Source organism: Hyperolius riggenbachi, chromosome 2 (genome assembly GCF_040937935.1).
Source record: "Hyperolius riggenbachi isolate aHypRig1 chromosome 2, aHypRig1.pri, whole genome shotgun sequence".
Taxonomy (NCBI): domain Eukaryota; kingdom Metazoa; phylum Chordata; class Amphibia; order Anura; family Hyperoliidae; genus Hyperolius; species Hyperolius riggenbachi.
Genome location: NC_090647.1, coordinates 379853381 through 379878887, shown reverse-complemented (window position 1 = coordinate 379878887; position 25507 = coordinate 379853381). Strand labels below are relative to the sequence as shown.

At 43.4% G+C, this 25507-nt stretch overlaps 1 protein-coding gene across 1 annotated transcript in view; it reads right to left on the bottom strand.

The window, feature by feature from the left end:
• Positions 1-25507, bottom strand: part of WDR77 (WD repeat domain 77) — a 348371-nt gene that overhangs the window by 125999 nt on the left and 196865 nt on the right. The window contains exons 6-7 of the mRNA XM_068269747.1: positions 9600-9671; positions 7761-7869 (exon numbers count right to left, since the gene is read on the bottom strand). Coding sequence (XP_068125848.1) covers positions 7761-7869; positions 9600-9671 — 181 coding nt within the window. The remainder of the gene's footprint in view (positions 1-7760; positions 7870-9599; positions 9672-25507) is intronic.

Genomic DNA, 25507 nt, shown 5'->3' with positions numbered 1-25507 from the left:
CAGGCCTATGCGAATGAACGCCAGGCTAACAGGCCTAAGCGAATGAAAGCAAAGCTATCAAGCGTCTGCAAATGAAAGCAAAGCTATCAAGCGTCTGCAAATGAAAGCAAAGCTATCAAGCGTCTGCAAATGAAAGCAAAGCTATCAAGCGTCTGCAAATGAAAGCAAAACTTCTGTAAACTCACAGGAATAGGATCAGGGGTAAGGGCTTTTAGCAATCGCTGAGCCCCATCTGGAGAAAAGAGAAACTTAGGGATTCTAATCTTTGTACTGTCCCCTCAGATTCTCCCCCCAAGCAAATACATGGTAAACGCTACATCACCGTGTTGTCTGCCGACAGAGGATCCGCCATGACTTGCAACAGCAACCGCTCAGGCTTTATGACCTTGTAGTCCACCAAATAAATATGCAAGTGCTTGTACCGTAACTCCAATGAAAGGACCGTTGGTCCTTTGCAGCAGAGAATGTACCAGGCCAATTTCTGATATAGTAAACAATTTTTTCTGGTCTCTTGGAGTTCACTATAACGAGATTACACCATAGTCCCCCCTTTTTTTTGTTCTAGTTTGCTCTGGTGATCTAGGGGTCCCCTTCATGCATATTTATAGTTTTCCCTGGAATCTCATGCTTCCCCTTCATATACTTAGGGTCTGTCTCAACTCATCAGTTATATTAATCAATGGGCTAGTTCACACGTTCAATGCGTTTTTCCCATGCATAAAAACGATTATTATGTCTACCACAATGCAAAACAGCAATGCAAAACTGTCAGACAACTCGTGCAGAAAAACTGATGCACAGAAAAACTGACAAGTGGAGACAGGCCTTGGTTACTAGAACACTTGTTGCTATGGGCAAAAAACACAGGTGTGTGCTACTTAAGGTATCATTTACATTTCTTGCAATGTTCTACAGGTGAAAATGGAACATTTCACAACAGTCGAGAATTGATTCCTTAAATTTAATTCACCAAACAGTACACCCAAAGTCAGGTCTTAGCTCCCAACCCTTAGTGGTGCCGACTTGAGCAGTCGTTGTCAAGAACCTCAATTTTGTCAGCCTTTAGATTAAGCCAGTTGTCATTCATCAACTCTTGAAGCTCAGCTAAACAAATGTTTATTTTTGGAGTAAAGTCTGTCATACCAAGGGCTTGATTCAGTAAACGATGATAACTCCATCACCACGTTACCGCGAATTTGCATCGTGAATTTTCGCATGTGAAAATTCGTGATTGCGCATGCAAATTTGTGATTGCGTGCAAACGCAAAATGCGCAAGAAAACGGCTGTGATATGAGTTATCATGGTTTAGTGAATCAAGCCCCAAGTTTGAATGAGTGAAGTACAGATGGGTGTCATCAGCAAACCTAAGTGGCAGCACATACAATTTTGCTTATAAATTTACATACACTGGCAGAATTTAAATATTCTTAACCATTTTTCATAGAATATGAATGATAACATAAAAAAATTTCTTTCAGGGCTGGTGCACACCGAGCGGCTTTTTGGGCGTTTTCAGATCCGCTTGCGGCTGCGGATCTGCTTGGTCAATGTATCTCAATGGGGTGGTGCACACCAGAGCGGCAGGCGTTTTGCAGAAACGAAAAATGCCTGGGTGAGGCATTTTTTGGATTTCGGATGCGTTTCTGCCTCAATGTTAAGTATAGGAAAAACGCAAACCGCTCTGAAAAACGCCTGTTCAGAGCGGTTTTGCAGGCGTTTTTGTTACAGAAGCTGTTCAGTAACAGCTTTACTGTAACAATATATGAAATCTACTATACTGAAAACCGCAGCAGCAATCCGCAAAACGCCAGGCTAACAGGCCTATGCGAATGAACGCCAGGCTAACAGGCCTATGCGAATGAACGCAAGGCTAACAGGCCTATGCGAATGAACGCAAGGCTAACAGGCCTATGCGAATGAACGCAAGGCTAACAGGCCTATGCGAATGAACGCAAGGCTAACAGGCCTATGCGAATGAACGCAAGGCTAACAGGCCTATGCGAATGAACGCAAGGCTAACAGGCCTATGCGAATGAACGCAAGGCTAACAGGCCTATGCGAATGAACGCAAGGCTAACAGGCCTATGCGAATGAACGCCAGGCTAACAGGCCTAAGCGAATGAAAGCAAAGCTATCAAGCGTCTGCAAATGAAAGCAAAGCTATCAAGCGTCTGCAAATGAAAGCAAAGCTATCAAGCGTCTGCAAATGAAAGCAAAGCTATCAAGCGTCTGGAAATGAAAGCAAAGCTATCAAGCGTCTGCAAATGAAAGCAAAGCTATCAAGCGTCTGCAAATGAAAGCAAAGCTATCAAGCGTCTGCAAATGAAAGCAAAACTTCTGTAAACTCACAGGAATAGGATCAGGGGTAAGGGCTTTTAGCAATCGCTGAGCCCCATCTGGAGAAAAGAGAAACTTAGGGATTCTAATCTTTGTACTGTCCCCTCAGATTCTCCCCCCAAGCAAATACATGGTAAACGCTACATCACCGTGTTGTCTGCCGACAGAGGATCCGCCATGACTTGCAACAGCAACCGCTCAGCCGGCGTCTCTGTCTCCTCCATTATACTGGAGTGATCCGGAAGTACCACATCCTTAAGCTTCTACTGTGATTACTTCCTACGGCTGCTGGAGGACGGCGTTGTCCATATACAAAAATCTTGGTGCCGTCTCATCCTAGCCATCTCCCCCTTGTCAGATGCCACTGTGCACCCGCGTGCACTCACCGCTCAAACTGCCCACCTGGCCGAGCTAAGTGAGATCATCTGCGACCCTTCAGGCTACCGAAGGGGGGAGATTCCCAGCGCCATAACACACACAGACATGATGACCACCTGGGAACAGAAGCACTATGTCTAACTATTGCAGGCAGGATAAACTTCCCAACGCCTGATCACAGGCCAGGATGGGATCTTATCCCAAACAAACTGCTCTGCATAGCTACACAAAGTCGCCAAATAGATAAATAAACTAAAGCTGTCAACTGTGTCCTAGGCAGGCCGGAAACACAAGATACTGAGGGTAGCAGGGGGTGGGGGCCTTTTAAACTTCTTGTCAATTGTGTTTCCCTAGGAGGAGGAGCCTGGAGTCTCTCCTTTTCCTGCCGTACACTGAGATGGTTAGAGAAATGGGTTTTTTGCCCCATGTGACAGTGATTCTGGATATAGTAAAAAGTGGGTGGTGCATGCATCATATGTCCGTGTGAAACCCATGGTTATCTACTCTCCTCAGGCTGGTTGCAAGTGAGTTGATGCCTGAAAACATTTGTAAGACAAGAAGAATGGAGCTGGTGCTGAATATACAGAACTGTACAAATAAGCAGCCTGGGGAAAATGAGGAATAATGTGAGCGTAGACAAGAGGATACAACGTTACAACTTCCACACTGCAATCGCGAAAGAGGATGCAGCGTTACCTCTTCCACTTTGCAATCACCTATAAAAGTATCATCACATTCCTACCACGGGATTGTACGCATTCCAGGGCATTTCTTCCCTTGTTAGCGATGATGCTCCTGGTAGTGTGTGGAGCGCAGTACAGGCTACTTTCACTTGTAGTGTAGATCAGAGTGGGCCTACTGACTTCAAAAGTAAGAAGGGTGGAAAGGAGAGTGCCAAGTCCCGTTCGCGGAGATATCGGAGCCACTTGCATTACAGGTGTGAGTGGCTTATCGTGATTGGCTGCATTTTGAAGAGAGGCTTTATGACCTTGTAGTCCACCAAATAAATATGCAAGTGCTTGTACCGTAACTCCAATGAAAGGACCGTTGGTCCTTTGCAGCAGAGAATGTACCAGGCCAATTTCTGATATAGTAAACAATTTTTTCTGGTCTCTTGGAGTTCACTATAACGAGATTACACCATAGTCCCCCCTTTTTTTTGTTCTAGTTTGCTCTGGTGATCTAGGGGTCCCCTTCATGCATATTTATAGTTTTCCCTGGAATCTCATGCTTCCCCTTCATATACTTAGGGTCTGTCTCAACTCATCAGTTATATTAATCAATGGGCTAGTTCACACGTTCAATGCGTTTTTCCCATGCATAAAAACGATTATTATGTCTACCACAATGCAAAACAGCAATGCAAAACTGTCAGACAACTCGTGCAGAAAAACTGATGCACAGAAAAACTGACAAGTGGAGACAGGCCTTGGTTACTAGAACACTTGTTGCTATGGGCAAAAAACACAGGTGTGTGCTACTTAAGGTATCATTTACATTTCTTGCAATGTTCTACAGGTGAAAATGGAACATTTCACAACAGTCGAGAATTGATTCCTTAAATTTAATTCACCAAACAGTACACCCAAAGTCAGGTCTTAGCTCCCAACCCTTAGTGGTGCCGACTTGAGCAGTCGTTGTCAAGAACCTCAATTTTGTCAGCCTTTAGATTAAGCCAGTTGTCATTCATCAACTCTTGAAGCTCAGCTAAACAAATGTTTATTTTTGGAGTAAAGTCTGTCATACCAAGGGCTTGATTCAGTAAACGATGATAACTCCATCACCACGTTACCGCGAATTTGCATCGTGAATTTTCGCATGTGAAAATTCGTGATTGCGCATGCAAATTTGTGATTGCGTGCAAACGCAAAATGCGCAAGAAAACGGCTGTGATATGAGTTATCATGGTTTAGTGAATCAAGCCCCAAGTTTGAATGAGTGAAGTACAGATGGGTGTCATCAGCAAACCTAAGTGGCAGCACATACAATTTTGCTTATAAATTTACATACACTGGCAGAATTTAAATATTCTTAACCATTTTTCATAGAATATGAATGATAACATAAAAAAATTTCTTTCAGGGCTGGTGCACACCGAGCGGCTTTTTGGGCGTTTTCAGATCCGCTTGCGGCTGCGGATCTGCTTGGTCAATGTATCTCAATGGGGTGGTGCACACCAGAGCGGCAGGCGTTTTGCAGAAACGAAAAATGCCTGGGTGAGGCATTTTTTGGATTTCGGATGCGTTTCTGCCTCAATGTTAAGTATAGGAAAAACGCAAACCGCTCTGAAAAACGCCTGTTCAGAGCGGTTTTGCAGGCGTTTTTGTTACAGAAGCTGTTCAGTAACAGCTTTACTGTAACAATATATGAAATCTACTATACTGAAAACCGCAGCAGCAATCCGCAAAACGCTAGCAAAACGCCTCATAAAAATAAAAAAAAGCGTTTAAAAATCTGCTAGCATTTTGCGGATCTGCTAGCGGGTTTTGGTGTGCACCAGCCCTCACTCACGGTTAGTGGTTAACTGAAGTCATTATTTATTTAAAAAAAAAAAAACTGTTTACTCATTTTAAAATCATAATCACCATACAAACTACTGAAATGACCTGGAGAAAAAATTTAAGTACTGCAGTTTTTAATACTTTACTATAGCCCAATTATCATAAATGACAGCTTGTAGTCTTTTGTAGTAGTTGCGGATGAGGCTCTTTATCTTCTCAGATCGTATAGCTACCCATTCTTCCTGGCAATAAGCATTTTTGTGGCATTTGCATAGTAGTGGCTTTCTTCTATCAACTCGATCATGCAGCCCATCTTTCTTCAAGTGCTTCCTCATTACGCCTCTTCAATCTGCCACACCAGATTTTTTTCAGAGAGTCCTGTATTTCACCTGAAGTTATTTGAGGGTTTTAACTTGCATCCTGAAATTTTTTTTCTGGCAGTTGTAGCCGAAATTCGAGTTTATTTACCTGACTGTGGTTTGGTTTCAACAGAACCCATAAATTTCCAGTTCTTAGGCTGGATCCACACTATAAGCGCTTTTCTGGGCGCTTGCTGAGCACTTTCTGAGCACTTTTTACAAATCACTCCCATTCATTTTTATTAAAATCACAGTTAGGGCTTGTTTCCACTGTTGCGACGCGATTTCGGCCGCATTCCGACGCTTGTAAAAACGCATGCGGATGCGTTTCCACATGCGTTTTTACCCGCGATTTCGCATGGCAGGGTGCCATGCGAAATTAACCATGACACTGCCAGGGCTAAATAAAATTGAAAAAGGTGCGAAATCGCACGCGAAATCGCGGGTAAAAACGCATGTAACAAACGCATGCGTTTTTACTATTAAATACATTAGCGGCGATTCGCACTGTTTCCCGACGCAGGCGAAATCGTTGGCTCTTTTGTGCGTTTTTTTCACGCTGAAAAAAACGCACCTCAACAACGCTACAGTGGAAACAGGCCCATCCACTTGTATTACATGTGCGGATCTGCATGCGTTGGACTCATGCAGATTCACGATAGTGGAAACGAGCCCTAAAAATCACATACAAATCACCATATTTGCAATTTGCACGATCGCTGTGATTTTGTATGTGATTTTTATTAAAGTGAATGGGAGTGATTTTTAATAAGCGCTCAGAAAAGCGCTTATAGTGTGGATCCAGCCTTAGAGTTTGAACACTGCTGATTGGCATTCCCAATTCCTTGGATATCTTCTTATATTCCTTTCCTCTTTTATAGCATTTGAATAGCCTTTCTCACAGGTCCTTTGCCAATTATTTTGCTTTCCTCATGACTTAAGATCTAATAAACATCAGTGCAACACTGGATGAACGATACAAGGGTCTGTCAGGAGACCAGAAACTCACTGAGCTTTTATACATTGCCCACTAATTACAAGAAAACAGATAATAGGTGAAGATGGTTACTTATAACAGCCATTAAAATGCATTTGTATGAAGGTGTGTGTGTATGTTATTAGGCCAGATGACGAAGGTATGTACATTTTTGATCAGGGTCATTTAGGTAGTTTGTGTAGTGATTATCATAAACAAAATAAATAAACACGTGTTTGACAATAAATGGCTTCAGCCAACCACTAACTATGAGCAAAAGAGAGGGGGGAAAAAAAGTAAAAACGTTTGTGTGATCATTCATATTCTATGAAATGTTAAGAAATAATAAATTCTGCCAGGGTATGTAAACTTATGATTACAACTGTATTGTATATGGTAAGCAGCAACAGGTATAGTATTGAGTCCTGGGGTATACACATATTTCAGCAGTACAGAGTTATACAGAAATGCCCCAAGCATACCCTTTGAGTAAAGCCATACAAAAAGTAGTTAAACTAAATCATCAATTCCACAATACCATAGTACTGTTGCAGCTTTACAGTATATACTTCAAGGGGAGAACCGTGCCAGTTATTTTGCCTTAGGGTGTTTGGCTTTAAAAAAAAATAAATCTTTTTTTTTTTTTTTTAAATAAGCTACATGCCTGTGCCAACTTTTTGGGAATGCTCATCTTTAGACGTTTCCAATTGTTTGCCTCCTTTCCGCACGGACATCTAAAGGCATATATTTGTCAAAACTACCAAAGATGCCCTTTTAGATGTCCGCAACGTATGGACGTGAACATCGGGAAACGTCTAAGGACGTCTGGAGCAGTCTAAGGGTCAATCTATTTTTGTCAAAGGGATATGGTGGTATTCATCATCTCTAGACAATTTTTATACTTTTTTTTTCTCCCTACAAATGGAAATCCAAGAGTGCAAGCCAGTTTTCAGACCCTCTCTATCACCCCCAAAAATGTACAGTACAATTAAGATGTTTATGATGAAACCATGTTCATTTTAATGGTTGGTAGATGGCTATGGCAGGCCCAGCAAAAGATTATAATTCTACCATTTCCAGAGATGTACTGATTGCTCCAAAGCATATTCCGCAGGAAACCTGCATCATAAATGTTCTAAAGGCAGAAGAAGTGTAATGCAACAGTATAACCTATAACAGAAATCAAGGCGATTGGGTGGTCACCTTACCTATGATTTGAGTAGGCAAGTCCTGTTACAGGCCTGGAATGTACCGCCAATATCTGAGCTGAACCTGGGTTGTTTATATTTACAATATAAACATTTCCAGTCTCGTCACCTATAAAAGACCAAAAGTGCCATTTATTTCTTTACAGTTATATGATACCATACATAATTAGCAGCAGGACCTATTTTTTGTATGGATTTTACACTATTACAATAATAGATTACTGCAGATATGTATGAATCGTCTAATGACATTTCAGACCTCAGACGAACTGTATACTTTCCTTTAATCAGATAAAAAGGAACATTCTTCTACATACAATTACATCACATTTAATTTCTTATGTGGACAATGCTGTATTATATTGTCATTCAGTAAGCATGAAGGTGATGTAACATAGTAAACCTGAGAGGAAACTCTGGTTAAAAATTTTAATATTTACCTAAGTAGAAAGAAGCCTCTAGATAGGCATGAGTTCCGCAGAGCTCTGTTGTTCGGATTCCGAATTCAGAGTTGGGGCTGGTGCACACCAAGAGCGCTTCTGAGCACTTTTAAAATAATAGCACTTTGAAAAACGCTTGGCTAATGTTTTGAATGGGATGGATCACACCAGAGCGATGTGATATTTCTCCCAAACGCATGTCCTGCAGCATTTCTGCGCTTTTCTAAGGCGATTCAGCCTCAATGTAAAGTATAGGAAAGTGGAAAATCACTCTGAAAATCACTAGAACAGAGCGATATCCCAAGCATTTTTGTTACAGAAACTGTTCAATTTCAGCTCTACCGTAACAAAAAATAAAAACCGCTAGACCAAAATTAGAAAATCCCTAGGCACATACCTAGAATCGCTCTGAAAAATCACTTCAAAAAGCGCTGAGCGCTTGCGATTACGCTAGCGCTTTTTGGTGTGCACTGGCCCTTAAATTTGTGGGCCTTGGCAGGGGGGCAGTTAACTTACCCTTGCGGCCTATAACCAAGGAGCTCCACGTCGTGTTTGTCTCTCCAATGCTTTCTCCTTGAAATCCAAAAGAGGAAGTATTGGAATGACCTGGAATGCAATGGACCGCAATGTGGAGTGCAATAGGCGGCAATACTAAATGTTCTATTTATTTTTCTGTACTACACAAAATTCATTATCTCATAAGTTTATTTTAGCTTCAGATATGCTTTAAAAAAATAAAATAAAACACTTGAAGTGAGGGATATGGAGGCTGCCATATTTATTTCCTTTTAAAAAATGAAATTTGCCTGGGTGTCCTGCTGATCCTCTGTCATGAGCTTGCTGGTTAGTCTGTACCTCTAATACTTTTAGCCATAGACCATAAACAAGCATTCAGATCAGATGTTTGACTATTTGCCACATGCTTGTTTCAGATGGGTGATTCAGACTACTGATGCATGAAAGATCATCATGATGCCACTAATGGGAATTACAAAGTGTGGTAAATAAATGTGCCAGGTCCAAGGAGAAGATGGTGCTTCACATTCTAGCTGTGGACAAGAGAATCGAGCCGCATGAGTGACTATTTTTGGACAGATATTTTTTAGCTTGGTCACTTCAACAAATGTGTTTTTTAAATTTGCACAATACAGTATAGTGTAGGTCTACTTTAACATCTTACCTAAAAATAAGGCAAAACTGCAATGTTGCCTGACCAGTGTTGCATTGAAGAAGAAAATGTCTTTAGTAATGACAGGACAGACGCAATTGTTTTCCCTTAACTTTAGTTTTACATGCGGCTGGACCTACAATTTTCTTTTAGGACAATTATATTCCATACAAAAGCTTTCATTTTCTTTTACTGGTATTGAAAACAACTTAAGGCAAAACATTTACATACCACAAGCAAATGTGTCGTCCTTATCGGGGTGCCATGTAACATATGTCGGAACCCCATGGGGGGCACAAAAATCTGCAGATTAAAAATAAATCCATCTTAGAACATATGTTTACATAATATTACCATGAAAAACCAGTCCTGGCATGCAGCTTGAATTATCCTGTATGAAGTTGGATAGGGCTAAATATGAATTTCGAAAACAGTCAACAGAAAAAGGGGCTTCTTCCGTCTTCCTCCCGAAGAAGCTATTCTGATCTACTGGCAAGGTAGGTGTGCAGATGCCTTCTTAAAGACACCCAAAGTAAACTTGAAAACACAAAGAGTCTAAAATATGCTTGGTCACATCATTCATCTTCCCACTTGATCCTTGTATATTACTGCTGGGTGCTAAACCTAAAAAGGCTAAATACCCTAATCACAGATTTATACACCACGTGGCATCCACTACCAAACGTGTCCTGGTCAGGAATTGGAACTCCTCACATTTTCGTCCTGAAAATATCTGAGATTCTAAAATGCTGGCAGAACACTTATCTGCAAAACTTCAGGATAATATGCAGGGATTCTACAACATCATGAATCTAGTTTTCCGGAAAACAAAGATCTAAGTTTCGCCCTCCATTCTAATTGTCATTTTAGAATTAACCGTTATATCTTGTAGTCCAAAGTTGGTTCTAGTTAATGCACTTCTCCCTATTTTCTGTTTGCTGTATCATCTTAGTTTGTGATGCTCTATTGTGTCACTGGTTAACTCAGGGCCGGATTTGTACTCTTAACCGCCCTAGGCCACTGTCACCAGCTGCGCCCCTTCAGTATAGGTAGCCAGATGACTTCTCCCCCCTTTCCTTCCAGTATAGGTAACCAGATGACCCCTCCCCCTTCCTTCTAGTATAGGTAGACAGATGACACCCTTAATCCCTCCTCCATTCCCCCCCCCCCCCCTCCTTTAAGTATAGGTAGCCAGCTCGCCTTCACACCGCAGCAGCCATCAGTGTCAGTCATTTCTACACTCGTCTCCAGTGCAGAAGCTTCCTCTTCCTTTCTGTCTCCAAACCTGCCGCTAGCCACAATGCAAACGTGCACAGAGAGCAAGGTGGCTGCTGCACAGACAGCTAGCAGCAGAGTACTTAGGTCAGGCACTCGCCTGATCTCTCTGTATTGCAGCTTTTGCAAGCTTGCAAATGCTGCACCAATTTATCCTGCTGCTTTGGTGCCCTTCCTCCTGTGGTGCCCTAACCCATGGCCTAAATCCGGCCCTGGGTTAACTACTGATCTTTGTGGGATTTCCCCTGCATGGGATACATGATGCGATTTCTGGTTACAAAACCTTCTGCAATTATACCAATAAAACTCTTTGAAACTGAAAATACAAACAGAGCAAATAATACTGAACTACACAATTAGAGAACACAACATAATTATCAGCAGTTCCAGAAACTGCACAAACTATACGTAGATTGGAATAATGTGCGCTGCAATCCTGAGCATTCCTGTTGGTTAATGAAGCAATCCATCATATTAAAGGACACCCGAAGTGAAAATAAACTAATGAAATAAACGATTGCATCTATCTTGCTTCTACTAAAAATGACTTTTTAAGATATTCCACAGTTTTATTTTATGTTTAAATCTACTTTTTAAAGGGAACCAGAGAGGAACGGGCTGAAAAAATAGAACAAGATTTTATACATACCTGGGGCTTCTTCCAGCCCCATAAGCCTGGATCGCTCCCACGCCGCCACACTCCGCTTCTTGGATCGGCGGTACCGGGTCCCGTCACTTCCGGCAGACGTGGACAATTGTCTGCATCACAGGGGCTCCCTCCATATTCGTACACATGAGGCTGCGCAGTAGGCAGCCTCATGCGTATGTGTATGGAGGGAGCCCCGTGTGATGCGGACATTTGGCCGCGTCTGCCGGCCGACTTGCGGCAATGACGGGACCCGGTACCGGCGGATCCAGGCAGCAGAGGACGGTGGCGTGGGAGCGATCCGTGCGTATGGGGCTGGAGGAAGCCCCAGGTATGTATAAAAGCTCCCCCTCAACCTCTCTGGTTCCCTTTAAGTTTTAACTGTTTATTGTTTTTGCTCAATAACACATTCATTGAAGTATGCCAGGGCGAAAATCTATGAACTATTGACCCTTTTTATCGCTTTCCTGCTCTAAGAAGCCATTTTCTGCTATGAAAGGGTTTTATAGTTGGAATTTCTTATCAGTGAGGGTCACACTGTAGTCACTTCCTGTCTGAGTCAGGACTGAGTCAGCCACGTACATACCTGATATTTAACTCTTTCAGACAGAGAAAGAAAAAAGGAATACAGCATAGTTATTAGTGTGCTTGGCACTGTATATACACATGTCTATCATTATGTCACACGGCACTTCGGGTATCCTTTAAAGGAGTGTTAAGTCGATTTAAAGGGAACATGAAGTGAGATGCGTATGGTGGCAGGCATATTTCTTTTTAGGCTGCTTACCCATATGGACGTTGCGTTCTGTGCGACATTAAGGTGGCACAGCGTGCCCCTAATGCAACGCATGGTGGTGTTAAATTTGGACGTTAAATAGTGGACGTTAAATAGAGCCGCGTTATGCGTCTCTTGGTGCGCCGTTTTCGTTCTATACTGATAGAACGAAAACAGCGCATGCGTCAAATAAAAAAAAAAAAGAGATTACTGAGCACGTGCAAACAGTGTAACGCAGCTAAATAGGAGTATAACGCACAGCATGCTGCATTTTCATTTACCGCGCAGCGTTATACTCCTACGCAACGTGTGCACTGTGAACAGCACATTGATTTTTCATTGCTTTGAGTTGGGCTGCATTACAGGCTGCTGTTACATGGGACTTTAAGGTCCCACTGTGAAAGCAGCCTTAACCAGTTAAGATTTCAGGATCTGAATTTGACATCCTAATTAGCCCCCCGTGCATCCCAAGACGTGAAATTCACGTCCTGCTCTTTGAATTGCCGCCACGCTTGTGCATGCTCACGCTTTCCCCACGCATTTACGTTCTCATGCACTCATTTAAATGTGAATGACTGCTGCTAATAGCAGCTCATTCACTGTAAACAGAATTTTTTTTTAAAGGGACAGTGTCACTATTAAACAAAGTGTTTACAACCCCCCCCCCCCCCCCCCCCAAACAAGGTATTAACTCCTACCTAACTAATCAACCCCTTGTGTCTCCTATACTTAGCCCTAAGATTAGTGGACACCTGTAATGGCTGCCACCCATCGGATGCGATTTTAACCGGTACAAGAGAAATAATATATTTTGAGGTGTGTTATAACTGTGGCACGTATCATGTAAAAGTTACAGAGCTTAAAATAAAATTTTTTTTTAAAAAAGTGTCTTTTTTTGCATTTACGCCCAATTCTTTTCTATAAAATGCTTATAAAATTACATAATTCTTGGAAACAAATATTATCCGAAGAAAGTCTAGATTGTTCTTAAAAAAAAATGTGTATCACTTTGATGGCGTAAGTAATAAAGTTATTGCTGTATCATTGCGACACAGCTAATTTGCCAAAATTGTCAGGAATCTTAAAGTGAACCTAAACTGAGAAGGATGTGAATTTTTCCTTTTAAAATAATACCAGTTGCCGGACTCTCCTGCTGATCTTGTCTCTCTAATACTTTTAGCCACAGCTCCTCAACAAGCATGCAGATCAGGTGCTCTGAGGGCCCGTTTCCACTTGTGCGGAGCGAATCGCCGCGGTAAAAATTCACATGCGGATGCAAATTTCACATGCGGGTGTATGCGAATTTTCGTGCGAATTCGCATGAAAATTCGCATGAATGACGCTGTATGCGAATTTAACCATGGCAGTGCCGGTGTGCATTTCCATTGATTTCCATGCGAATTCGCATGAAAATTTGCATACCAAAGCCGCAGGCGATTTCCCTATTAAATACATTAGATTCGCATGCATTCCACACGCAGGCGAATTATGAGGGCTCTGCCGTGCAGAAAAATCCTGCACAGAAAAACGCTTAAGAAAACTGACAAGTGGAAACAGGTCCATCCACTTGTATTGGCTGTGCGAATCTGCATGCAGGAAACGCATGCAGGTTCGCGATAGTGGAAACGGGCCCTGACTGAAGTCAGACTGGATTAGCTGAATGCTTGTTTCAGGTGTGTGGTTCAGCCACTATTGCAGCCAGAAAAATCAGCAGGACAGACCAGCAACTGGTATTGTTTAAGGCCTCTTTCCCACCAGGACGTTGCGTTTCAGGGGACGCTATGGTCGCATAAAGTGCCCCTAATGGGTGGTGTTGGAGGAGGACGCCAGAGTGAGCCGCGTTGTGCGGCTGTTGGTGCGCCTTTTTTGTCTCATACCTTGCGGGGACCACTCCGCATCAAGTGGTCTTGCCAGCCAATCAGCGGCCTCTCCTGAAAGAAAACACAGCAGATGTGATGAGAAGTCCGGCTCTTTTCAATGAATCGATTCATTGAAAAGAGCCGGACTTCCTATCTCTACTGTTCAGAATTGATTCAGAGCAGCAGGACTGAACCTAGTGATGTGAAGTCCGGCTCTTTTCAATGAATCGATTCTGAAAAGTAGAGATAGGAAATCCGTCTCTTTTCAATGAATCGAGCTGAACTTCCCATCACTACAAGGCAGTGCAGTGAATATTAACTAGCCATGTGGCTAACAATAGCGGACTCTCCCCTCCTCCTCTCAATAAAAAAAAACAAAAAAACACAATACTGAGCATGTGCAAACAGTCTAACGCAGCTAAAGCCGCGTAGAACGCACAGCATGCTGCACTTTTAAATAACGTGCAGCGTTACAATGTAACACAACATGGGCACTGTGAACAGCCCATTGAGTTTTCATTACTGTGAGTTGGGCTGTGTTACAGGCTGCACTAACGTGAGCCTGTAACGTCTTACTGTGAAAGCAGCCTAAAAGGAAACATCCATCTCCCTCTCAGTTTAGGTTCCTTTTAAGGGGTAAAAACCCCGAAATGCGAACTGGTTAAAGAATACCAGTTCCTTGGCAGTCCAGCTGATCTTTCCAGCATCAGTAGTGTTTGAATCATATACTTGAAACAAGCATGCAGCTAATCCAATCAGACTTAAGTCAGAGCACCCATGTACATGCTTGTTCAGGGTCTATGGCTAAGGCCCCTTTTACACTTATTCAGTTTCTGTGTGTTTGTATTCTGTGTAATGCAACGTGAAATGTGTAGAAAAGTAAATCACATGTATTCTTATGGCGTTAATTACAATGCAGTGATGCACTCTTTTTTGCAGATGCCAGCGTGTGGGGATTGTAAAAATTAGGGTAAAACCCATGCACTAACACGTCCTAATGCGCACTAATACAAACGCATGCGCTAATGCAACAGATTAAGTGTAAAAGGGCAATTAAGTGTAAAAGGACCCTTTTATACTTAATCAGTTAGTCCCAGTTATAACGGAAAATAAAACTGATTTTCAAAGTAATGTCCTATGGCTCATTTCCCACTATATGCGGTTTAACCGAAATATTTTTCAAAATGCACTTCTATGGAAACGCGTACCAGCGCATACTAACGCACACAAACACATAACAACACATTAAGTGTAAAAGGACCCTAAAAAGTATTAAACGCAGATGATCAGATGGACAGCCATGCAGTTTACATTATTTAAAAGTAAATAATTGTCAACCTCCATTTCCCTCTCACCTCAGGATCCCTTTTTAAGGGTCAAGTGTTAGGAAGTTCCTTTTGACACTCTTAAGGGGCCCATACACTCAGCCGATTTTCTGGCCGACCGATCGATCCCGATCGATCGATTGATCGTTTGCAAATCGGTTGGCCAATCGACCGATCGATGGCCGATTTTGATCGATTTCGATGGATTTCCATCGAACTGGCAGGGTGGAAAATTTAGGTCGATCTGATGAGATTGCTTATCAGTTTGCATTGGCCTTAATGGAAATCTGATGGCAAAAAAATGCCATCAGATCGAATTTCAATAGATTTCAAACTGAAATCTATTGGAATTCTATCCTGGTAAAAAATGTTCTAAAAACGCATCAGATAGATCATCAGATGCATTTCTTATCTATCTGCTGGCAATCTGACGAGTGTATGGGCACCTTTAACCACTTGAGGACCTAGGGCTTTCTACCCCTTAAGGAACGACCACTTTTTTTCCATTCAGAACACTGCAGCTTTCACGGTTTATTGCTCGCTCATACAACCTACCACCTAAATGAATTTTGGCTCCTTTTCTTGTCACTAATAAAGCTTTCTTTTGGTGCTATTTGATTGCTCCTGCGATTTTTACTTTTTATTATATTCATCAAAAAAGACATGAATTTTGGCAAAAAAATGATTTTTTTAACTTTCTGTGCTGACATCTTTCAAATAAAGTAAAATTTCTGTATACATGCAGCGCGAAAAATGTGGACAAACATGTTTTTGATAAAAAAAAAACCCATTCAGTGTATATTTAGTGGTTTGGGTAAAAGTTATAGCGTTTACAAACTATGTTGCAAAAAGTGAATATTCCCATTTTCAAGCGTCTATGACTTTCCTGACCACCTGACATGTTTCATGAGGGGCTAGAATTCCAGGATAGTATAAATACCCCCCAAATGACCCCATTTTGGAAAGAAGACATCCCAAAGTATTCACTGAGAGGCATAGTGAGTTCATAGAAGCTATTAATTTTTGTCACAAGTAAGCGGAAAATGACACTTTGTGACAAAAAAAAAAAAAGTTTCCATTTCTTCTAACTTGCGACAAAAAAAAAATGAAATCTGCCACGGACTCACCATGCCCCTCTCTGAATACCTTGAAGTGTCTACTTTCCAAAATGGGGTCATTTGTGGGGTGTGTTTACTGTCCTCGCATTTTGGGGGGTGCTAATTTGTAAGCACCCCTGTAAAGCCTAAAGGTGCTCATTGTACATTGGGCCCCTTAGCGCAGTTAGGCTGCAAAAAAGTGCCACAATTGTGGTATTGCCGTACTCAGGAGAAGTAGTATGTTGTGTTTTGGGGTGTATTTTTACACATACCCATGCTGGGTGGGAGAAATACCTCTGTAAATGACAATCTTTTGATTTTTTTACACACAATTGTCCATTTACAGAGTTATTTCTCCCACCCAGCATGGGTATGTGTCAAAATACACCCCAAAACACATTGTACTACTTCTCCCGAGTACGGCGATACCACATGTGTGGCACTTTTTTGCACCCTAACTGCGCTAAGGGGCCCAAAGTCCAATGAGTACCTTTAGGATTTCACAGGTCATTTTGAGAAATTTCGTTTCAAGACTACTCCTCACGGTTTAGGGCCCCTAAAATGCCAGGACAGTATAGGAACCCCACAAATGACCCCATTTTAGAAAGAAGACACCCCAAGGTATTCCGTTAGTAATACGGTGAGTTCATAGAAGATTTTATTTTTTGTCACAAGTTAGCGGAAAATGACACTTTGTGAAAAAAACCAATAAAAATCAATTTCCGCTAACTTGTGACAAAAAATAAAATCTTCTATGAACTCACCGTACTACTAACAGAATACCTTGGGGTGACTTCTTTCTAAAATGGAGTCATTTGTGGGGTTCCTATACTGTCCTGGCATTTTAGGGGCCCTAAACCGTGAGGAGTAGTCTTGAAACAAAATTTCTCAAAATGACCTGTGAAATCCTAAAGGTACTCATTGGACTTTGGGCCCCTTAGCGCAGTTAGGGTGCAAAAAAAGTGCCACACATGTGGTGTCGCCGTACTCGGGAGAAGTAGTACAATGTGTTTTGGGGTGTATTTTTACATATACCCATGCTGGGTGGGAGAAATAACTCTGTAAATGGACAATTGTGTGTAAAAAAATCAAAAGATTGTCATTTACAGAGGTATTTCTCCCACCCAGCATGGGTATGTGTAAAAATACACCCCAAAACACATTATACTACTTCTCCTGAGTACGGCGATACCACATGTGTGACACTTTTTTGCAGCCTAGGTGCGCTAAGGGGCCCAACGTCCTAATCACAGGTCATTTTGAGGCATTTGTTTTCTAGACTACTCCTCACGGTTTAGGGCCCCTAAAATGCCAGGGCAGTATAGGAACCCCACAAGTGACCCCGTTTTAGAAAGAAGACACCCCAAGGTATTCCGTTAGGTGTATGGCGAGTTCATAGAAGATTTTATTTTTTGTCACAAGTTAGTGAAAAATGACACTTTGTGAAAAAAAAAAATAAAAATCAATTTCCGCTAACTTGACAAAAAATAAAATCTTCTATGAACTTGTCATACACCTAACAGAATACATTGGGGTGTCTTTTTTTCTAAAATGGGGTCAGTTTGTGGGGTTCCTATACCGCCCTGGCATTTTAGGGGCCCAAAACCGTGAGTAGTCTGGAAACCAAATGTCTCAAAATGACTGTTCAGGGGTATAAGCATCTGAAAATTTTGATGACAGGTGGTCTATGAGGGGGCGAATTTTGTGGAACCGGTCATAAGCAGGGTGGCCTTTTAGATGACAGGTTGTATTGGGCCTGATCTGATGGATAGGAGTGCTAGGGGGTGACAGGAGGTGATTGATGGGTGTCTCAGGGGATGGTTAGAGGGGAAAATAGATGCAATCAATGCACTGGGGAGGTGATCGGAAGGGGGTCTGAGGGGGATCTGAGGGTTTGGCCGAGTGATCAGGAGCCCACATGGGGCAAATTAGGGCCTGATCTGATGGGTAGGTGTGCTAGGGGGTGACAGGAGGTGATTGATGGGTGTCTCAAGGTGTGATTAGTGGGGGGAATAGATGCAAGCAATGCACTGGCGAGCTGATCAGGGCTGGGGCATGAGGGCATTCTGAGGGTGTGGGCGGGTGATTGAGTGCCCTAGAGGCAGATAGGGGTCCAATCTGATAGGTAGCAGTGACAGGGGGTGATTGATGGGTAATTAGTGGGTGTTTAGGGTAGAGAACAGATATAAACACTGCACTTGGGAGGTGATCTGACGTCGGATCTGCGGGCGAACTATTGGTGTGGGTGGGTGATCAGATTGCCCGCAAGGGGCAGGTTAGGGGCTGATTGATGAGTGGCAGTGACAGGGGGTGATTGATGGGTGGCAGTGACAGGGGGTGATTGATGGGTGATTGACAGGTGATCAGTGGGTTATTACAGGGAAGGACAGATGTAAATAATGCCCTGGCGAATTGATAAGGGGGGGGGTCTGAGGGCAATCTGAGCGTGTAGGCGGGTGATTGGGTGCCCGCAAGGGGCAGATTAGGGTCTGATCTGATGGGTAACAGTGACAGGTGGTGATAGGGGGTGATTGATGGCTAATTAGTGGGCGTTTAGAGGAGAGAATAGATGTAAACACTGCGCTTGGGTGCTGATCTGATGTCGGATCTGCGGGCGATCTATCGGTGTGGGTGGGTGATCAGATTGCCCGCAAGGGGCAGGTTAGAGGCGGATTGATGGGTGGCAGTGACAGGGGGTGATTGACAGGTGATCAGGGGGGATAGATGCATACAGTACACGGGGGGGGGGGGGGGTCTGGGGAGAATCTGAGGGGTGGGGGGGTGATCAGGAGGGGGCAGGGGGGGGGGGTAAAAAAAAAATAGCGTTGACAGATAGTGACAGGGAGTGATTGATGGGTGATTAGGGGGGTGATTGGGTGCAAACAGGGGTCTGGGGGGAGGGCAGGGGGGGGGGTCTGAGGGGCGCTGTGGGCGATCTGGGGCAGGGGGGGGGGAGAAATCAGTGTGCTAGGGTGCGACATAGGGTGGCTGCAGCCTGCCCTGGTGGTCCCTCGGACACTGGGACCACCAGGGCAGGAGGCAGCCTGTATAATACACTTTGTAAACATTACAAAGTGTACTATACACTTTGTATGCGGCGATCGTCTATTTAACATCCCGCCGGCATGTTGCGGCGGGTGAGCGGCGACAGGCGGAGGCAGAGGATCGCGTCACGGATGACGCGATCGCTCCGCCCATGCCCCTACAAGGACTGCCGCCATTTGTCTATACGGCGGTCCTTGCGGGGTGCACTTCCTGGCCGCCATTTGTCTATACGGCGGTCGGGAAGTGGTTAAGGCCCCATTCACACTTAGAAACGCAAAACGCCGGAAAAAAATCTCAGGAGTGATTTTTCCGCGATTTCATGCAGAAAAATCAGTGAACACTGCAGCGATTTTGCCACGATCGCGTTTAGCGCTTCTATAGCACTGAAACACGATCGCTGGGAAATCGCTTGAAAATGGTGCAGGCAACGCGTTTGCGTTTTGCATTTTTGACCGATTTGCACAAATCGCCCAGGAACGGGCCCATAGGGTTTCAGTACGCTAGCGCTTTTAAAAAGCGCTAGCGGGGGGCGTGGTCAGCATGGCGACCTGAGCGGACGTGTGGTGAAGAGGCTCCGCTGCCTAGTCTTCTTTTCCCCGACTATTACTGCTCAAACATAGCTGAACTTTACTCAGAGCGCACCCTATAAGCTCGATATTCACCCAGGTGCAAACTGGAGAACTGGTTTGATCCTCCGACGGAGCAATCCGCAGAAATCAATAGCGGGGCATCTGACTGGGGTGACACTACAGGCCCTGCCCGCGAAAAAGCATCATCCTCTCGCTATCACCCCTACGAGGGCCCAGCAATGTCGCAACGCAGCAAGCAGAACAAGGAGAAAGGCGATAAATCTAAGCACTCAGACCAGCTCACGGCTACTCCGTCTGCACAGAAACAAAAAGACAAAGGCGACAAAGAACCAGACACCATGGTCGCAGATGAGGAGCCCGAGCCACTCCCGCCATACGTGGATACAATTATGGAGGCAATACAATCCTGCCAAGCGGCTCTCACAGCAAAAATAGACCACGTGGATGCTGGCTTGGGGCTACTCAGACAAGATATGTGCAACATCCGAGAACGAGTGACTGCAGTAGAGAGGCGTACCTCGGATACCGAAGACACGGTCAGGGCACACAGTAACGACATCCCTGCTATGCAAAGACGGCTGAAGACCCTGGAGGAAAAATCGGTGGATGCCGAAAACAGGAATCGCCTGGTCGGCCTTCCAGAAGGTTGTGAAGGGAACGACGTGCCTGCATATGTGGAACAACTACTACGACGGCTTCTCCCCGAGGACACTTTCTCTCCCCTCTTTGTTATTGAAAGGGCCCACAGTGTTACCAATAAGAAGAATCCCCCGGGAGCACCTCCCCGAGCACTAATCTTCAAGATCCTAAACTTCAAAGACCGTGATAACATCTTAGCGGCTGCACGGAAGGTTGGATAATTAATTGTTGAAAATCAACGGCTGATGATTTTCCTAGACTTCACAAACGAGACGCAGAAGCAGCGCCGGTCATTCTCGCAAGTTAAGCAGAAGCTCCGTGATCGTAACATCCCCTATGCTATGCTCTTTCCAGCAAAGCTCAGGGTCCAGGCAGGTGATGTAACCAAGTTCTTTGAGACACCGGCAGAGGCAATGACCTGGGTAGATGCTCAACCGTTACCACCCGAGAAATAGAATATTGTGCTTTGTCTTTGGAACTGTAAGTACAGCACCATTCCTGCTTTGACACTGACTATTGGGCACCGTTTGAGTCATTCTGCCTATAACGGCTATATAAAATACATCCTTTAATGCTGTGGTGTACCACCAATAGGAGATCGCCCCATGCTTTTACCATGATATGCATGACTCAGTCGGTGCTCTAAACTGGAGTTTATTCTGTTATTGCTGTCTAACGAAACTCTTTTAAGACAACCAATATTCTGTTTTACCCTTCAATGGGTGAAAGTTTTATCGTTCTGGGACTGTTGTAACTTGGTTACTACTTCATGCTGCGTGGCTTCTTGGAGCCCACGGACTGGATCTGTCGTCTATATTTTTTGTATTACGATATTGCCTTCGCAGCGAGATCTATTTTCTGACCCTTTGACATGTCTATCTTAGAATGTGTTTATTAGAAATTAAGGCTGATAAGTATCTTTTGTACCTTTTATACAGATATATGTGCATATATATACACTGCTTTAGGTGACGACTCAGGGGACCGGAGGTACCGAGTTGATGGATAACTATTTCAAACCCTGATTTGCCGTTGCATTCTAGTTGGCGCTCTAGTAATAGTGCTGCCCCCCCCCCCCTTTTTTTAATTTGTCCGCCCATAACTTATCTGGCGCGCGCGCAAAGTTTGTAACGGTCAGTTACAGCGACTAGTACACCCACAACTTCCCTATTCTAAAATATGCTTGGCCCTGGTGTACGGTCTCCTGAGTCATCTAGAAATGCAAATAGGTCCTTACTATATCTTATGTAAACGATCAAAACATGGGGGACTATGATTGCTTATTTATACATATACATAATATATACATAACCAAGCCTTGCTATACTGACATGATTAGTGCGGTCTTGCTCTTGGAATTATGAGCCAATAGGCAGTGAGCTCCTATGGCTAAGAGTGACACTCTACTTATGGCAATTACTCCTTTTCTCTGTGCCTTGTTCGGGTGACGCCGCGGGAGACCGATCGAGTAAACCGCTCTCTCTGAGGGTGCTGTCGTGCTCCTTTTCTTAACCCGGCATCTGTATGCCGTGGTGGGGAAGTGTAGACGGCTTCCTTAAATTTGCTATCACTCAGAAACCTTTGCTTGTGGGTGGCGTGAGCACGATCCTTGCGGCGTTTCAGCCCCTCACCCGTGATGTATTCTCATGTTCCTAGATATAAAGTGGTGACGGCTGCGCTGTCAGATGCTGGTCTCCCGGGGTGTCGTTCGTGGGGGGCAAGTTTATCTTATTTTATTCTATTTTATGTTAACTTATCTACTCAGACAATGTGGCTGGCTATGCCAGAAACGTTCCTATATATGTTATATCCTGGGTCGGCATAGTCTTGCTGCATCGCATACCCTGGACTCGCGGTTCAGCAGGGGACGTATCTCTGAATATGCCCGCTATATTACTATATGCCACTCTTCGGTGCCCTGGACAAGAGCGTCACTCTGATAACTCTCCCTACTGTGTAGCCTAAGGTGATATAACGCTATGTCAAATATTTAAGGACTCTGCGAGTTGCCTTACTTTCCCTACTCAAATAAATACGCAGTAGGCACTGTCATACACACGACTCCGGAGACTCAACTGAATGCTCCCCCTTTAAAATAGGTAGATACCGGAGGACATACATCATCCCCTCCTGATACATAACAATAGGGTCAACTGTGTAATACAACCTGTTAGCCTACATAAGGTTAGAACTGCCTCTAAATTAGAAACGTGCCTTCACTCCTTTTCATGGCTGACAGTAACCAGTGGGGGTCACTATAACCCTACCTCCAGATCTGACATGGAAAACTATTATATCATAGCACGCACAATGGAGGTTACTGCTCTCTTTATTTTGACCTCTTTTTGGGGGTAGTATTAAAAATTAATGTCTCTCTTGGAGCAGTAACCTTGCACTAAATAAAGACATAGCCTTTAAACGTATGATAGACCTAGATGTATCTATACTCTTAATGGCTAATTATCCTAATGATGTTAATCATACATTTCCTATACAATGTGCAGGGGGTACCGCATAGTGGCATAATCCATAATTAGGCACTGATTATATGAGGCAGATCAGTAATGTGATGTCCTATTACTATAGTGACGCTCAGGTGAAGTATAGGCAGCGAGTGGTATATACCCTGTTTGTGCTATTTCTGCTTGTCCTAAAAAGAATCCAGCCCTGTGGGCTTCTTGGAGCTCTGCTCTGTATGGTGTTCTGTTAATTTTAAGGTCGTATATTACATTGTTTGTAACGTTTAAGATATGCACCCCGGGTGCACTGGGTGGCGGTTCCCCTCACACTGTCCGCTTCCCCACAGAGGTGGTCTTAGTGGTATAGTATTGACTAAGTTAGTCTAGGTGTTCGACTACCTCTGCAACAGTTGTATTAATTAGGGTGCAGACATGCTCTTCCTCGTGGTTTTGGTAAGAGATGTAGGGTGGGGGGGTTTCAAGGTTACATCTTCTTTTTCTATTCTTTTTCTCTCTTCTCCTTTCACTGACTTCAGGCTTGCCTTCTGGTCATGTCCTGTTTGGTTACTACTCAGACGGCTCCAGGTTTCCCGGTTGAATGTAGCCTGGATAGCATACAGACCCTGGATTCTAAATATATCATGTATTTTATTATTATTACTGATCATAAGAAATGGATACACTTAAATGTCTATGCTGGAAAACAAGAGGATTAGGCTCTAAATTCAAAAGATCCTTGGTATTTAACTACCTAAAGCAATATACCCCGCATATATGTATTTTACTTGAAACACATCTGATCGGAAACAAAATCTTGTCGCTTAAGCGCCCTTGGGTGTCGCAGCATTATCACTCAACATATTCCTCTTACTCCAGAGGAGTCTCAATACTTATTCATAAATCTATCCCGCTGCGGATTATAGACTAGTACTGCGATAGCCTGGGGCGCTTTGTCTTACTTAATATTGAGCTCTACGGCCTTGAGTACATCATTGCAGGAGTGTATATACCACCACCAGTGAACAAACAAATCTTATATGATATTACTACTAGATCCTCCAAGTGGCATGGTGACAGACTTATTATAATGGGCGATTTCAACCTAACTATGAATCCCGCAGTAGACAGAACCAGTAGCTCCTCCAGAGATGGCACTGATTTAAAAACCTGGGCTGATAGCAATCACCTGCATGATCTGTGGAGGTGGAAGCATCCTACAGAGCAAGCCTTTACATGTTTTTCCGCGGCACATCACTCCATGTGCCGCATAGACCTAGCCTTTACTACCCCACCTGTATTACCTCAAGTGCAATCTATCGATATATTACCATCAGGTATATCAGATCATGCTCCTATCTTACTTACAGTGACTACTTCCATTAAACCTAAAGACAGACTATGGAGAATATCACGCTTCTATATAAATGAACCTCTTATACAACTCCAAATATCTCAGGCTATACGAGACTACTGGGATACAAACTCTGGGTCCACTTCCGATCCGATCGCGTGGGATGCGGGGAAAGCGGTTATTCGGGGGCAATACATGACAGAACTTAAGACATTTAGAACAAACTCTAGAGCACATATACTAGGCCTTGAGAATAGGGCCAAAGAAGCTGAACAGGTCTTCACACAATCCAACTCCCCTGAATCATGGAGAGCCTGGCAACAGTTAATTAGACAATGGAGGCTTGCTCAAATATCCTTAACCAAAAATACCATGCTGCATCAAACACAGCGTATCTTTGAGTTTGGAGACAAAAATAGCAAACTGCTGGCCTGGCTGTCCAAAGACTCTAGTATACCTACAACTATTCCTGCAATAACAGATCAGAATAATACTATTCAAATGAACCCAGAACAAATCAATAAGGTTTTCTCTACCTTCTATAAAACGCTTTATTCCTCCAGAGCCCATTACTCCCCAGAAGAATTGATTATCTACCTGAATAATATAGATATGCCAAATCTTTCTGAACAAAATAAAATAATCCTTGACAAACCAATATCTATTGAGGAAATCCAAGAAGCCATAGCTGAGCTTAAACCCAATAAAACACCTGGCTCAGATGGTTTCCCCTCTGAATTTTATAAATGTTATACAGACATCCTAGCTCCTAAGCTGCGTTCCCTATTTAACAAAGTTATAGAGGGGCAACCTCTACCTGAGTCATTTTCCGAAGCAATTATTATTCTCATTCTCAAACCCGGGAAAGATCCAACACAATGTGGATCTTATAGACCAATCTCATTACTCAATACAGACGCCAAGATTCTGGCCAAGGTGTTAACAATTAGGGTCAAGCCAGTAATAACCTCCCTAATTCATGGTGACCAATCTGGTTTTATGCCAAATAAAGGCACTGACATTAACTTGCGCAGGCTCTTTACTAACATCTCTTTATCCTCCTCGGTGCCCGGCCGTA